At 34.5% G+C, this 17,830-nt stretch overlaps 1 protein-coding gene across 1 annotated transcript; it reads right to left on the reverse strand.

The window, feature by feature from the left end:
* Positions 1–6,302: 6,302 nt before the first annotated feature.
* Positions 6,303–17,685, reverse strand: LOC131045687 (peroxidase P7-like). The gene is made up of 5 exons (XM_059217304.1): positions 17,632–17,685; positions 17,259–17,535; positions 16,956–17,149; positions 16,704–16,869; positions 6,303–6,703 (listed from the first exon to the last, which is right to left on the reverse strand). The coding sequence occupies exons 1-5, from the start codon at positions 17,683–17,685 to the stop codon at positions 6,303–6,305; spliced, it is 1,092 nt and encodes a 363-aa protein (XP_059073287.1).
* Between the last annotated feature and the right edge of the window lie 145 nt (positions 17,686–17,830).

Consider the following 17,830-nt stretch of genomic DNA (forward strand, 5'->3'; position numbering starts at 1 on the left):
GGCCTAACTTCTTCTATTAATTATATAAATATTTATTTATTTAATTAATTCATGAGATTTTTCCGTCCATGACAATTGTCAGTCATCTCTTAATTTACCCTTAATCAATTCCCTAATAATTTCAATTTTCCATACTTACCCTCTATTTGAGTCAACCATTTATTCCTCCACCTCTTAATCATATCCCTCCATTATCTAGGGTACTCTCTATATAAGGGGATCCTTTTATCCTTATCAATCCCTAATGTGAATCCCTAATGACATAGCCATCATCACTCAAGCATCTACATACATAACCACAATATATTATTTGTTGATCTCTTGTGCATATATAAAATCTAACAACAATAATCTCCAACAAGATCAATGGAGATAGAAAAAAATGGAGATCAAACCCTAATGAGCATGTCAATGGTATAATCTTTGGTATTTGTTGCTTTCCATGTTTTTAGGTTCTTGATTGGTGTATCATAGATTTATTTGTAGAACTAGGGTTTTATGTTGTGGGATTTTTTATTTAGTTTTACAATATTTTAATTCTCAAATTCACTGTATACAACCAAAAAATAACTATGTATAGATATAGAAACTAAAAGAATAATAGACAACACAACTATTAACCATTCAAAAAATAGCTAACACAAAGAGTAGACTAAACTCTAATAGATCGATTCCTAGTCTTTGACCATCCTTTACAGAGTCACCTTCCATCCTATAGTTGAGATTGTCTAGCCAACAAATCTATCTTTCCTGTCGTACTTATTAACTGTCTTATCCATTTTTTATCCAACTGTCACAACTCCTATCACAACATTTAATATTAGGGCTTGGATATTTTAATAATATATCCCATGGCCTTATCCAATGAGGGAATCTTTCCCCTATTGCTCATGAAACCCATGCATTCTAGGGATTTTTTTATATTGTCTATCTTGGAATAAAGATCTTCTATCTTAATAGATAGAATCTATCTATTCTATTCTTTACTAGTCATCTTGTTATCATATGGTTCTTTTTCCTCCTCCTCCAAGTAGTTTTTGAGGATGTTAAGGCTTTCCATGGTTTTTGTAGAGAGGGTGTGATAAGGAGGGGATTAAGATAAGGAGTCTTCAGGAGGTTTGTCCTGGTTAATCTCTATAGTCTCTTAACTTTCCTATTTTTTTAAAGAATGATCAAAATAAATTTCCTCTTTCTCCTCCTCAGGGCTATTTTTGTCAAAAAATGATGCAATCTTAACCTCCATGGAGAGCTTAGCTAACCTCATGGATCTTTTTTCTCCCAATGATACAATCATCTCATCATTTTTTTTCCCAATTTTAATAATCTATAGTTGGCAAGGAAGGATGAGACACCACGAGGTTGTTCTCAATATCATATTTTATATCATTCTCATTATCCAAATTGACTTTTTTAGTTTTAAAGATTAAAAAAATAACTCTCTCTTTATTTTTTAGGGATTTGTGGAGGCTAGCGCTGCCCATTTAGGGATACACATGGCTAAAAGGGAAATATTTAGATAGCTCTAGTTGTAATCTAACTCAGTTAAGATTATCAACTGTTTGAATGGGCGTAAGGATCCTAGCTGGACTATTGCCAACTTCATCAAAGATTCCTATGATATGATTAAAGATTTGGATGAATTTAAAATCTCTCATATTTTTTAGGAAGGCAATAAAGCGGTGGATTTAGTGGCGAATATGGTGGTGGGCTACGTGGCACCAAAATGTTGGAGCAATCAGGACTCTTTCCCAAAAAACTTGTGTGACATGGTATATGATGATACTATTTCTACTTGCGGTAATTAATGAAGAACTATCCTGATTTGATTTAGGTGTTGGGGAAATGGTTTACTTTCGATTTCCCTATTCAAAGATCTAGAAACTTCCCTTGTGCCTAGATTTTCTATCTTCTTGTGTGGCCCCTGTCCTTCTTTCATTTAGAGACTTGTCTTGTGTAGCCCATTTCCTTCTTTTGTTTGGCAACTCAAACTGTTATGGGTCGGGACAAAAATAGGCAATAACAACCCACTTTTGATAAATGGAAGAAAAATAAGGAGGTGTGACAGGAAATTGAAGATGGGAGAATGGTTCCCTTCTTGGAAAGACTCATTGGCCCTTCTTCTCTACTCACAGAAATGTTTGTTAATGGGTGGAAGAAAGGGGTTTTGAGGGTATATGGTGTTGAATTTCACATGGATGAAACCATGGTGGCTACAGTTACAAGTTTGACTATGAATGGTAGAAGGTTTTACAAAGACAAAAAAACAAGGGAGGAGTACATGGTGGATTTTTTTGATAAAGATAAGGAGTATTTGAGTTAATAAAATAGTGGATGGCGGCTACAACAGAAAAGAAGTAATTGCTCCCTGGGCGGATATGGCCAAATTCATTATGAGGTACATGAGGTTTGATGGCATATATGCCAGTATCTTGTTTTATTATTTTACCATCCTAAATAATTTTAGGAATGGCAAAGTTATTTCGATTCCATTCTATTTGGTTTCTTCTTTGGATAATAGTCTAGAAAAACATGTTGAGAATCCAAATAATCCAATCCTCCATGAAGGGCTTATTGTACTCATTATAGAGTACGCAAAATCCCATGAAGTTGTTCCCTCTCTCTCTGAGAAAGGCCAAATCCATAATACTGATGTTCAAGATGTCTCTGATATAGATATGGAGATGGAGGATAGTGGGAGCGTCAAACCTCTTGTTGACCCTGATTACAAGCCAGTTGAAGAGGGTGAGCTGTTGGTCACTCCTGTAACCCATAGTAGCAAGAACCACCCTAGATGGGTTGCAAGTAAATATAAATCAACCAACTAGATGGTTTCTCAAACTATGCCTTATTCCAAAAAGAAGAAGCTGGTTGTTAAAGACTATGGTCCCAAGACCTTGGACCAGGAAATCAAATTGAACATTCCTCTTCATGTACTAAAGGAGAAGTAGGGTACTTTGCCTAAAGATGTGGATAGTGGCTTACAGAAGAAAAGTAATATGATGAATATGGTGATGGAAGCAACTAGAAGCCAAGAGAACTGCTGGAAGTGGGTGGGGAAGGACATCGATACCCTCAAAGAGGGGATTAAAGAGATAATTGATATCTTCACTAATTCACCTAAGCCTAACAAAATGGAGAATGTCATGATCATGACCCAGAAGCTTTCCCATGATGTGGTGGTTATGAAATGTAATCATGAGAAAATAATTTAGAAGGTTCATCATTCTATGGAGGAGATCAAGAATAACCTTAAGAATTTGGTAGACATAAGCAAGGAGGCAATGAGAAATCATATGGAGGGGCTGGAAAAGGTCAATGCAATGGTGGCGGAGTACAGATCCAATCCTATTAATAATGAATATCCTAGTGACAGTAACAGAAAGAAAGAATCGGGTGCTAAAGACTCTTCTATGGGTGCCAATAAAACTACAGGCCCTATTTCTAGGACCAGAAGAAGGAGCAACAATAAGGGTACCTCCAGGTTCATCATGGAGGACTTCAAGGAAATCAACAAGGTTACCATCTAGAAGAACAAGAAGTTGGTACACTTACTTAATTGAATGTTTGTGTGTGCTTTGTTTTGTTGCCTATTGTTTGTTTTTTCTTTTGAGCTCGGTTTGGGGTGTTCCCCTATTTTGCTATTAGTTTCTGTTTGGTTGGCTGATGGCCAATTTCTATAAAACTCTTAGTTTTGGGTCCATGTAAAACCTATTATCTTTATAAAAAATGATGGAGTTTATGGGCCCAATTTGATAATCTAATGAAGGAGGTCATTCATGACTTGGAAATAATTTATGCCTTCTAGGTTAGCCCAAAAGGGGATTTTTATAGATTTATCTTTTTGAGGAGGATGGGTTATCATTAGCAATGAAAATATATGTTCTCTTCCCTTGACGTGAGGAGAGTTAAGGTTTTGGTAATTGGCTGAAGTGCTCTACTTAGGAGTAGGGTGTAGTGGAGAGGTAGCAACAAGGAAATAATTGTAAAACACATACACCATTGGTTTAATAGGGGATAAGCACCTTCAAAAAATTATTTTTTCGTGGAAAATAAAAATTATAAAAATATAACTAATTGATTATACCTTAGGTGATTAAAGAGAGTAAAATAGTAATCACCAAAATGGGTGAACCTACCAATACCTTCTAAGGTAAATTATTTGATGAGGCGATAGATCGAAACAACCCGTTCTAGTGCATCTTGAGCTATTCTCCATTCTCTAAGAACAATTTGATATACTCATCATAGGCATGCTTCTAACTCTAACATTTCACCTTTCCCCCCTCACAACTCATAACCATAACCTTCCCAATTAGCTCCTTAGAAACATCTATTTTAACATTCCCACTTGCACCTTATAAGCATTATATTTTTTCATAAGCTATGAAGAAACATTATTATTTTTCCCTTTTATTAGCTTGAAGAATGGAGTAACCCCACCCCTTTCAAACATTTCCCTCGCTTCAATATTTTTCTCCAAAGAATCAATGGTGGGGGTTTTGAAACACAATTATTGGCCTCACATTTTGGAGTTTCATACAAACCAGGAGAAAATGGTAGCCAATACACTTTTTTTAGATGTTAAGAAACCAGAAGAGAAAACAAAACTTTTACCAACACTTCTAAATAATCCTTGATATTGATTAAGGAGTCTGCCATTAAAATAGTGAGCCTATATCTACCACATGAGAGTAAATAATCCAACTTAATTATATCTTTGTTATCACTAATATTTCCCCTTTTTTCTTACTTAGTCAATCCAACTCAATCTCATGAGGAGATCTTCTATAATTTTTCCAAGCATACTAATATAAATTTAAAAAAATTCCATGCAATTATTTGAGTAGGAGATGATAAAGAGAGCACCCTGAAATGATGAGTAAATTAAACTTTAGATTATTGATATACATTAAATTATATCTTTCTCATGTGAGATTTTGCCATATGTTGTTGATCGATACCAAGCTGATATTTTAGTTTAGGGAGCTTAACAACACAACGATTAGTTGTAATCAAGTAAATATAAGGAATCCTTATAATTGCTAAAAAAAATATATCTTTATACATTTATTTTAGTGTTTATGGCACAAGGCACAATAATTTAATCAAAGCATGATTAATTATGAGATTTTGATACTTCAAACAAAATATTCCTTATTTGGGAAGGCATATTCATATCAAACACCCAATAACTCCACTCATTAAACTACAACTCCAAATTAGCAAGAGTATCTACTAATTCATTTCCTTCTCTGAGCATGTGATAAATCTTCCGTTGTGGCAATGAAGATAGGAAAACTATGTTTTCTTCAACTAATTTTTTTTTATTTTCTAAGGGGATTGCAAAAATGACTTAAGGAGATCAACAATTAGCTTAAAGTCACCTTTAATAATTATTTTCAAAAATCCATGCACCACAACATGTTTTGTTACTCACCAGAAAGCTTAATCCTCTATTTAGTTATCTTTTTTGACCCCAACCTTTTTAGCCTAACCTTAAATCATTTGACCTTTATTGCCTATAATCTATAATAAACATATTGGTGAAGAAAAGTCACAAGTTAATTAGTTTGTAGAAAATGTTAAATAAAAATAAATAATTCAATGAAATTTTGTTATCATAAACAAGATTTGATATTTTTTTATAAAAATAGATTGATGTAAAACATTGCCTTTTTCAACATGTAACATTAATGATATTGGGTTTACCTTGGAGAAAATGTGTGGTTTCCTAAATGTTGTAAACTCATTATTAACATTCACGATCAAAGAGAAGTTGAGATGGTCTTATTGGGTTTGAAATTTTGTTTTCATACTTCTAGATAGATTTATTTAAGTCAAGACACTGTAAACCCATTCTCGAGAGTAGAAAATATTATCATGAATAAGAAGAAAACTTTTGAGATTAGATAAACTCATATTCATTTAGGATTCAACAAGACCTAAGAACGTATATTTCCTATATATGACCATACATAACATTTTTGTGATAGTTAAAGATAGACACATGATAAAAATTTGCAACATTCGTACTACACCAACCTCCATTAAACTTATGTACACATACAAACTACAATACTCTTACGGTGTATTAACTTTATGGCTCTTTTTAGATATTTCCTTTGTTATGAAAATGAATCATTTTAAGTGCATGAGATCACAATAACTTGGAGAAACTGCAAATTTGATGCAGTATCTAAAGAAGAGAAAACGACAAACCATTTGCATTTGGTAGATTACGGCCTATCAAGCGGAACTATTTTATGAGAATTGATATATAGTGTAACAAATTTAAGTTTCCATTAGTTTGGTTTCCTGCAATCTTTCCGAATCTCTCCGTCCGTCCCAGTAAGAGGCTTTATGTTTCCCATGTTCACCATAGAAACTTGAAAATCAGTAAAAAAGGCAGTTTGATCATTGCTGTAGAGAGCAACCTGATCTTGAGTAAACGTAGCATCCCTACCGTTAAGTAGTGCCTGATCTGAGTGTAGAAGGCCCTTCGATGCCACTAGATCTTTGAAGTAGTTATTGTCAAATACATTTGGGTTAACAATGTCGAAAGGAGAAAGGTTGCTACTGCCAACGCCATCGTCTCGAGGGCACGTTGCCTGAAGAGATTGGGCAAAAACAGGGTCGATGTTCGATTCCTGGTAGATGCGATTTCTAAATGTGAAGCATTGTGCTTGACCGATTGTATGAGCACCTAATCAAACGGAAAGAAATTTGGAACGTCAGGTAACTTAATTGCTTGTAATATATGTTGCAGAGAAGCACTGGAAAGCAGATATACTGGATGCAGAATTTATATATCGCATTATGCTTGCTATATTGTGGTAAAACAAACGCATTTGACCAGACTTCCAAGGATGTTCCGCGTACTCCGTTCGGTGAATGGCCATTCTGTTTTGCAACAGATTCCGTGTATGTTAGCAATTGTATAATACTATTCACAGCTTAAGCGAGTTCCGGCAATCTGTCATTTGTACCTATATTCGAGGGAACACATGAGGAAGCAGTTGTTCCAACTGTACATATACGTTGTTTTTCAAAGAGTGTGGCTATTATAGTTGAACTCCTTGCTGGGTTGGGTAGACTATAGCTTCACGTTTTTATGATATTACTGAATAATTAGATTGTAAGATGAAGTGAAACATTAATGTAGTTTGTTAATATATATTTTTAATAAATATATTAATAATGGAATGGTAGAAAATTAGATAAAGAATAGTATCATTTGAGGGTAAAAGTCAAAGAGACTTTTTAACAAATCTATAATGTTAAGAATAAAAAAGTTTACGAATGCAGTAAATCACAAAAGAATTGACTAGAAAGGTCAAATGAAATCATTATGTAGGAGCTAAAGAAACAACAAAAATTGAAAAGAAGATAGGGACACCTAATATTATGACCTTCGATGCATAATTAACACAAAGGCTCTTTTGACTAAACAAATTGTAATAGTTTTCTAGTCTCTAGAGATATGAACAATAAAAGCAAATTAAAAATTTGTTGGAAGGCAAAGAATCTATTTAACATAATATGTCAAACTCCAAGAAGAATCTTTAAGCTTTCTACTATTTATAAGTAAGGTCATGATCATAGAAGGAATCTGACAAATAGTATTCTTCTAATATAACTTAGATGATTTCTCAAGAGCTACAAGTTGTGGCCAATCCTCAGCTAATTATTAGTATCTATTTTCTCTTGAATTAGTTGTATACTAAGTTCTTACTAGTGTATTAGAATTTAGATGAGTGGACTTCAAATTTTTTATTTACAAAAATAGGGAAAAATGAGGTCCATTGAAATAGCAAGCACTCTATTGGTACATGTCATTTGTCAAACCCAGCTAGTAAAAATATGATTAGATTGAGGTATGCTAGATGTTTTATGAGATGGCAGGCAAATGTGCTCGGTTAGGGTTTTGAGTTTTGTTTCTCTACAAACTACTCTTTTGCATTTGGCTTGTGCCATACCACATTTACTATGGGACATTTTTAGGTTTTTAGGCTATGACCAACATCAATCTATTTTTTCATGCAAGTATTGATGCATTTGTAGCTAACATGAATGGATCCTTCAAATAATCAACCTCAAAAACTTGTTTTGAATATTTTTCAGGAGATAAGACTTCTAATAGTCCCTCGAATATCGTTTTGCTTGCACAAGAGTTTGATTATGAATGTCAATGGCTTGAATATTATACACTTATTAGATATTTTATTGGGAGGGTCCCCCTTGAAAGCATGCTCCAAGATTGGATTGCCAAGGCATGGGCCCCTCATGGGATCTACCTTGCTAGTGTCCCATGATCTTTCTATATCCAAGGATAAGAAACTTTAGGTCCGAGTTTGGGTAGAATTTTTAGGTCTTCCTCTACCATGCTGGTATTTTTTAATTTTCTATTTCTACTTCCATAAGGAAAGTTGTTTATGCCAAATCATACCAATTCTATCATGCTCCCCCTCTGAAAAGGGTTTTTGTTGAGGTGGATTTGTCTTGCGATTTAAGGGAGACCATTAACATTCAGATTGGAGGCCTTCACCATTCTTAACAACTTCTCAATTTAAATCTACCTAACACTTATTTCTACTACCAATTGGTGGCTCATAAGATTAAGAACTATCCACTAGCAGATCTCGAAGTTAACTCCCCACCAAAGGTTGTTGAGTCCTCTTGACATGTTCTTGAGGTAGTGAAGAATGAAAAAAATTAAGAACTTTTGTTCTTAAGGGCAAGTTCTCTTCGAGTAATAGACCTCTTGATGTTCTTGTTTGTCAACCTCTAGCGCAAACCCCCCTAGTCAGCTTTTATCATTGCAGCTCCAATTAACAAACTTCACCATTCTTATAGCATGCCTAGGTGTGCAAAGGAAGGTAAAATTGTTCCATAAAAACATCGGAATGGGTTACCTTATTTTTAGTCTATAGATTCTTTGTTGAATAACCATTTATCGTCTCTTGAGGACAAGGATTTTGTGTGGGATACTCGACAAAACTATACTAGTTTTGACATTTTATGTTTGCAGGAAATTAAAATATCCTCTTTCATGTTTTTGTTGCATGTCATTTTATTTTGCGATATGGTCTTGTGTTTTGTTTCCTAGAAGAGGCATGACATGGAAATTTTGTGACTCTACTTGCTCCATGTTAGAATTCCTTCATTGTTGACCGTGGGTTTGATCCTAGTCACCAACTAATGTGGATCCTCATGTTAATCATAAATAATTTCTTTGGGATCATTAATGTTTATGCTCACAAGTCAAGCTCCTTCTCCTAAGTGAGATCAAGCCCTTTAGGACCAACTCTATGTTGTTCCCCATCAGCTCTCAAAGGCCCAATATAATTTTCATGAGAAGTTTCTTACCTTGGATGACATTAAGGAGGTTGTCATCTCTATGGTAGTTGATAAGGCTCTCAACTACGATCAGTTTCCTTCTGAGTTTTATCAAACTCTTTGGCCTTGTGTTAGTCTCAATCTTTACAAATTCTATCGTAAAGCTTTTCATAACCTTTTTTAGGGTATCTTATCAACAATGACCCTAATATTAAATTCATTCCCAAACCTAGTGATCTGAAGGATATTTGCAATTGGTAGCATATTACCTTGTTGAATGTATCAAACAAAATTATTGCCAAGGCTTTGGATATTTAGTTTTATTCTAAATAATATCATTGCGGTTTGGGAAGTTATGGAATGGGCTCATCATTTTGGCTATTCTACTCTCGTTCTCAAGATTGACTTTACCAAAGATTATGATCACATCAAATGGCCCATTATTTTTATGATGCTTGGAGCTCTTAGGTTAGGCCTGATATTTCTTCAATCTATTTAGATTATTTTTGGGGATGCTTCTTCTTGTATCATATAATTTTTGGCAATCCCTTACTTTCGAACTCTTTCGGTTAATTCAACATGAGTACACTATTGCACCCTCTTCATATGTTCTTGTGGTAGAAGGGTTTGGTTATGTATTTGAAGACACCATCTCTAAAGGATTTGTCTGAGTCATTTCCCCACCAAAATCAATGCAGCAACTCATCAATGGTCAATTTGCAAATAACACCTTTCACATGCTCATTAAAGAGGAGCAGAATTTGAAAGAATCCCTTAAATGGTTGGATACATTCTATTTGGCTTCAACTTCTACAATATAGCTAAAAAAGGTGCAATGTTACCAAAAAAAATTTTTCCTAAGCATCCATAGCTTTGTCACTATGACTAGAAGTGGATTGGACATAGTAAAAATTTTCAATTTTTGGGAATCCCCTTTTCTTTTTAGGCTTCTTCAGTTGACCTCTAGAATTTCATTCTAGCTAGAATTCAGAAGAAGCTTTCCTATTGGATTACCAAACTGCTTTCTTTGGCTATAAAATTCTAGGTTTTCTCAAAGATTTTAGTGACCACCCATGTTTATTACTCCTCTTGTTGGGCACCTTCAAATTCTTTTTATCTCCATTTGGAGGTTCATTTCTTTGTGATTTCCACCAATCTTTTTCTAAGGATCACAAAGGTTTTTACCTCATTGCTTGGGAGTTTTTCTATCTCTTGCAAGATTTTGGTGGGCTTGGTCTCCTTTCTTCTAGGAGTTAGAGTTCAACCCTTTGTGGCAAATGGGTTGTTCATTCAGTTTTTATTCAGTTTATTCAGTTTTTATTGTGTTTATTCAGTTTTTCCCCAACACCCTCTTACTTGGAAGTCGATTGGCATTCAAACCCTTATTGTCATGCAAGATACCTTTCAATTCCCCTTTGCACTCTTGCTAAGATTTTGTTAGAGGTGACTCACCATCAAGAGCTACTTAATCATTGCGTCAATTCCATTTTCACTCTTGCTAGGGTTTCATTGGATGATCCCCAACCATTTTCCACCATTCTAGTGGTAGTGTTGGTTTAGTTCAATGATGCTCTATTTCTCCACCTTACAAGGAATGTACCTTTTCCTAGCCTTCAGGTGGGGAAGGGGTAACCCTTGGAGACAATGATGCTTGGCCTTTTCAAAGTGGTTGTGGTGGATCTTCTAAGTGGCTCCCATGGTTAGATTTGGCAATTTCTCTTAAAAAGGTAGAAGATAAAGAGGAAAGTGAGGCGATTGTTGATGAGGGGTGGTTTTTACTTGACATCAGCCTGAACCCTATTGATAAATGGGAAAACTAGATGATCATGACCCCCCTCCAACTCCTTCTCGGTGTGCACTGGCTACTTAGTTGTAATTTCTATTGAATTGTGGTATGCACCCTTTGTTAGTTTGTTTATGCCTTCTTATTTCGAGGCTATACCCTACTAGACTTTGATTTTCAAGTGTGGCTTATGACATTGAGGGGTGACCTTGTGTGCGGCTATAATTTTCTTGTGGGTATGTGTATTATATATTCTAATGAATATATTATGTCATCCTTATTCATCAAAAAACTTGACTTGTTAGAATTTGCAAGTGGTTAATTTATGTTTACTCCAAAGGTTTACTAAAGTGCGCACGATTTCAAAACATTTATGGACATACATCAAATTATAAATAATAGGTAAGTTTCATCCAATGTTTCAATTTCCACTACTATAATTGACATTAATACAAAATGTAGAATCACGTAAGGGGCATGAAAGAATATTGATTAATAATTATTAAAAATGGAAAAGCATTTGTGTTACATATAAATTCTTTGGGATTATGTGCACCATTATGACTTGGTTTTCTAGCCTAAGATATAAGTGAGTGTAGATGGTAGTATTACAACATTACCTTTTTATGATTCCCTATTGAGTCACTAATTCCTAGTTCATTTTGTGTCATTAGGTTATCACTTTAGATCAATTAAAATAAGCTACTTTCATTATTATTAAATCACATTAGTTTTCCTTGTTGGACCATCATTGCATGATATAAGAACTATATTCATTTATACACTCATGTTCATAATTATAAAGTATTTGTAAGATAGGTGCTAAAAGATTAAGTGTTGTCAGGGTGTTGAGAGGAAATCATGCATGTTGATTTGGAAGGAATTGCACAGAAAAGACTTATAAAAAATATCTATGATATTTAAATAATTTATTTTTTAATAGATAATTGAAGCTTAAGATTTATTTTAATATGTCCAGCACTCCTTAATTGGGCCAAAATATTATTATTTTTTAACGATAGGGACTTAAAACACCTTAGAAAAAATAGCTAGTAGTAGGTCAGATATCCAACAAATTCAAACTTGTTTTATATGTTATGGCAATGTAAAGATCATTATCTTTACCTATCAAAAGTAACCATTTTGTAGATGGTCACATTTATTTTATTGATTATACTTGGGAATCCAACAACCATGTGTGCCAAATGGTAGTCTGTAAGGAAAATTTACATGAGCAACCTCTATAAATGTAGATCCATCCAAAACTACTGTAAACCCTCCACCATGCTTATCACTCACTAATGATATTAGCAGTCCTACAAAATAACATAATAGAACATAACATGAATTATAATTATTACTTGATAAATTAATTATCCATAACTATTATATCTATTAGTACTAATTTCATTACCATCATCTTCTGTTTTAGCTTTAGGTCGAGCTACAAAGAGAGGTTCTAATGGAACGCTTCGTTCGATATGCCAACTTTTTGTTACTTGCTTTTCCAAATCAATCTATACCATTAGTGAAAAAATTATCAATTTTTAAAAATACATGGCATTAATTTGTAAAGGAAAAAAAATAAAGCTAAACTAACAAGTGTGAGAAATTAGAGGATAAAATCATTATTGAACTAAAGAACTAGTATATAAAGTAAAATTGCCTTTATAAGAGAATTGGGATCATTGCAAGGGCATCTTATTGTACAGCCATATATATATAACTATACATCTTCCCAATGTATTTTGGATTTATGGTGCACACATCTATTAAACTATCGTGTTTCTCTGGAGGCATCACAACATGTAGTTGTCCTGTTGCAGTTCCATCTAGGGGTATTGTGAAGAGTCCTATTCTGCTCACAAAAACCAATATCTCTCAGGCTCCTATATTATCTCACTAATTATGTAAATGATGAAAGAAATGTCATTTTAATTGATATTGTAAAAAAATTAATACAATTTTTTTCACTATGATTATGCTGACTTACTATATTAATTAGAGAATACTATTTTGAAATGGATTTAGTTCTGTTGGTATGAATTATATGCAAAATTAACATATGGTAAAAATCTATTACGTTGAATTTACAATAACGTCTTCACCGGAGGATGATCTCGACTCTTGTAGTTTTAATATATCTATGACAGAGGGATCAGCCTTATATTCACAACAATAAACTATTATTGACATTTTCTTGCCAAGCTCTTGTCTTTCTTCATAAGCATTGATGAAGTGAAATGTCATAAACATTGGCACTTCAACAGAAGTAACCTATCATAATCATTATGTTAGATAAGAACATTAATATTTCTATCCACTATTGAATCAAATACGTAATGCTACTTACCATCTCTCTAGTATGTCTAGAAACTACATGCATGAATGCCTTGGTCTTTGCCTGCCATTTGAAAACCTTTCCTCCGAAGATACAATCTAATAAATATCTCAGAGGCATTTATGGAATAAATATCTCAAAGAATGCACCCAACCTGAAGCATGACTGCCTCTACAATCTCTCTAATTATTATTTTTTTAAATAATTATTTTATCATTTTTTTATTAAATAAAATTAAAATGAAAATAAATACAAGAATAGCAATTGAAAAGTGGAATTGCAATAGGAAGAACTCAAATCAAAGACAAAGCATAACAGAAAAATTATGACCTACCCACACAAGGCTATTATAATGAGCAAAAACAATACTGATATGAAAGTTCCACTTTAGCATAGTAGAAAAACCATTAAAGACTCTTCAAAAACCAGTTTAAATATGACAGATCTAGAGAGCAACAAAATCTTGTTTTGAGGATATAATTGATAAAATAGAAAAAATTATTATAATCTAAACTTAAATAATATTGGAATTGTCTTGCACAATAAATGAATATCTTTATAATGAAACTAAAAAATACAGATTCTTACTTTTTAAGATATATATTTTTATTTCTTTATGTGGTTGGTTAAATAGTTCTTTCAACCCAACCAAGCCCAATCAACACATTTCTAGCTTAACGAAATCACATAAGGTTAGCATATGACTTGCAAGCTATCACCCTAGATAATTTGCAAAAATTATAAAGCAATCTTTTTACGAAATTATATCTTACCCTTCCAATCAGAGTTCTTTCATTAGTTCCAGCAAGCATACGTACAACATTGTAGCCAGGATTAATTAGATCTCAAAGGATTGTGACGAGTTCGCTCCCAAATATCATAGGGTGTGCAGACTAGTTGGGGTTCATTCCCTGCCAAGCATAAAACAAGCTGATGTATTAGAAACAGAGCTTTTGTTGAATATTTATTAATTCCTTCTACTTATACAGTATTCTGCCTTTATTTTTAGAATTTTAGTTTTTGATTTAGTTTTCTTCTCTTCGACAGTCCATAAATATTAACTACTCAATGTTATTGTATTTCAACTCAGTTGAGATATACAATTGTTTTCATATGTAGCAATAATATACAATCTTCTTTCTTCTCTATATGAATGCATTATTCATCATTATAATATTACTGATATTTTAAATCATTAGTCTTTCAACTATTTTCTTTCAAAATTAAGATAACTGTATTTAATATCACAATTGAGCTATGAAATTACATAGTCCCACATTGTCGATGTAGTTGAATCTCCCGATGGTTACCAGTGTGTTGGGGTCTATTTGGATAGATCCCCTCATAGTTTCTGTCAGGCACATAACTCGTCTGTCACCTAGGCTATCAAAGACATGGGAATCTATGAAAGCCATGAGAGAAAATTTGTGCACCCTAAAGAAACCGCAGATTATAATGCATTTTAACAGATGACGAATATAATTTATACGAGAGAGAATGATTCAACTCAAGTCAAATGATAAGGTTGCTGATTATGATATCTTATCTGATTCATTCAAAGTTTGTTGTCCTTAGTATCAAATAAGTCGAAGGAGAAAGAACGTTGAGTGGGATCAATGTTGGGATTTGACGGAGGACGGTGTATACTGGATATAATGCATGATTTAGTCTTGTATCACTGCGGGATCGGTGGCCCACAACTGAAGCTGCCATACTGGACGACCTAAGATAATAAATAAAATAGGTATAGTGAGTGGACGAACAAGTTTCTCTTTAAACAACACATTAGCCTCTGTAGAGAAAACTGCAGATTAGGTGATACATTTTAATGGAAGAAGGGAAGAATATGGATCATCAAAGAGTTAAGTCAATTGATAAGATTGTTGATTGTAATATTTCACCTGCATCCAATATAATTGCAGGTTATTCATTTAAAGCTTCTTGTCCTTAGTATCCACTGAGTCGAAGGAGAAAGAACGTGGAGTGAAATTTCTCTTTCGAAGACTCAAGGGATAGGTCAACCAAGTTTGTAGGGGATGAGTTTGAAGCCTGGATGGGAGGCTTCAAATTAAACTCAGGGACTAAAGTTGCGGAAGAAGCAGTACCGGGGGTAGGTAATGTGGGATTGGCATGCTGCAAAAGAATGCGAAGATAGACAATCCTGGCCTTGGAGTTAAACGCAGGAGCAAGGCATATATTATATTGAAATAAATAAAGCATCAACCCCTGGTGTAGGGGGTCTATCCAAAGAGGTAGAATTTAGAAAGGGAAATTGAGCTTCGTCTTGTAACGAAAATGATAAGAATAGAATTCCCAGCTTTGAAGAGTAACATAACTGATTAACAGCTCTACAACCCTTGGCCAAGTACCATAAGATACCATAAGATCTTTGTAGTCATTTTGGAATTGATTAACTTTTTCACTAAATAATTATAATTAATAACAATTTTTAAAAATAAACAAAACACAAGAAATTTTTAAAAAGAACTTGTAACAACTATTTTCACTAAAGAATTCTAATTAATAACAATTTGATTCGACCATAAGGAAGATTACAAAGAAAACCTAATTCACTGTACCAACATGTAAAGACCTAATTATCAACATCATAAGGGCGCCGCATTTTATGAGTGAATAAGTTTTTCTCACATAATGAATTTATTATTTATTTAAGTTTAAAATATAAAGACGGATATGAAATAGCTCAGGTATTTCCACTTTCAAAATAGAACCTGGACCAGAACAATTTAGTCCGAGTCACTAAACATCAATTGATTCTTCTGCAGTTCGTTCGAATCTCTCCTTGCGTTCCAGTAAGTGGTTTGGTGTTTCCCATCCTCACCATTGCCGCCGCAAAATCAGTGAAAAATGCTTGCTGATCGGTGCTGTATGTTGTCACGTGAGCATCTGCAGAACCTCCGTTAATTAATTCCTGATCGGAGTGGATCAGATCTCAAATTTTTGTAATAAGTGTTGTCAAAACCATTAGCAGTCAAAGAGTCCAGGGGTGCGAGGTTGAAGTCACCAGGACCACTGTTGAAGGGACAATTTTCCTGCAAAGAAGCTGCAAATTCCTTGTCTATGTTCGATTCATTGTAGATCCGACTTCTAAAGAATTGACAACTGGCTTGACCAATCGTATGAGCTCCTACAGGTACACATTAAGCTAAGATAAGATTCTTCAATTAAGTAATCGGTACGGCTTTCTTGTCAAGGAAAATAGACGGTAGTTAAGTCGCTTACCTGAAAGAGCAACCATATCCTCCGCAGAAAGTCCTTGGGCTTGGAATGCTGAGATGAGAGAAGTAAGGCTCGAAAAGGGCCCTGGAAGGTTGTTGTTTGCATCATTCAGACTAGCAGTCCTCGAATCTCGCCTTCCAAGCATTACAGTCCAGCTTGGACCTCCCAACTAGTAATTACAAACACAAATTTAGAATGTCTGTATGTAAGTAAATAGGGAACGACTTATAGGTAAAAGTCCCGAATAATAATTACTTGGACAACCGAGTCGCGAGTGGCTACTGCCAGAATATCAGCACAGGATACAACTCCACTGCAAACATTCTCAACTTGGGTCTTTATATTATCTATCACCTCGAATCCCTTTAGTGAATTGGCATTGGCTCCAGCACTTTTCTCTCCTGTGAAAGTCGGGGTGTCGTCCAGGAGAACAGATCCATCGCAACCGTGAAAACCGCATCCAAACCCAAAACGAACACCATGTTAACATAGTCGCATTGCCCAAGAGAAGTGATAAAAGGAAATGAGGAAACAAGAGTTGAAAAAAATGTATTACGTTAACAAAACAGTCGTGAAATTGAAGGCGTAGAAGAGAAGCTCCCATTCTGGGTTCTTGATCCAGCGTTTCCTTTATTGCGGCTTTGACTATAGGCAATGCCTGCGGACACGCCTCGTCATAAAAGTTTGGAGCAAGGTGAGCATACACCGCGCTCCACCACAACATTGAGGCGATAAAGAATAATGATGCCCAACTCTTATTTACCTTCCACGTCGAGCAGGCCACGGCAGCTTTGACTGTCGAATGAAGGCGTGATTGTGATACTGACGTAGAGAGCTGTATAAGGGAGGAAAGTGAATACGAAGTTCTAGATAATGGAGGATACTGAATTTATATACCTCAATATGACTGCTATATCATTGTGAAACAAACGCATTCATTAGGCTTCGACGGATGTTCCGCGTTTACCAGGCGGTGAATGTTCATTCCGTTTCGCAACTGATTCCGTGTATGTTACTACTATTCATAGCTTTAACAAGTTTGTGGAATTTGCCATTTGTACCTATATTCGTGGAGGCCCTTGTTCCAACTCTACATATACGTTGTTTTTTAATGAACGGATGGTTGTTTT

The sequence above is a fragment of the Cryptomeria japonica genome, chromosome 3 (assembly GCF_030272615.1).
Source record: "Cryptomeria japonica chromosome 3, Sugi_1.0, whole genome shotgun sequence".
NCBI classification, from domain to species: domain Eukaryota; kingdom Viridiplantae; phylum Streptophyta; class Pinopsida; order Cupressales; family Cupressaceae; genus Cryptomeria; species Cryptomeria japonica.

Excerpts from the sequence above, each read along its gene's own strand:
- LOC131045687 (XM_059217304.1), bottom strand. The coding sequence starts at position 17,685 with ATGAACATTCACCGCCTGGTAAACGCGGAACATCCGTCGAAGCCTAAT. Across the intron at positions 17,536-17,631 it reads CGTCGAAGCCTAATGAATGC|CTCTCTACGTCAGTATCACA; the intron begins GTTTGTTTCACA and ends TCCCTTATACAG. Across the intron at positions 17,150-17,258 it reads ATTTCACGACTGTTTTGTTA|ACGGTTGCGATGGATCTGTT; the intron begins ACGTAATACATT and ends GATGCGGTTTTC.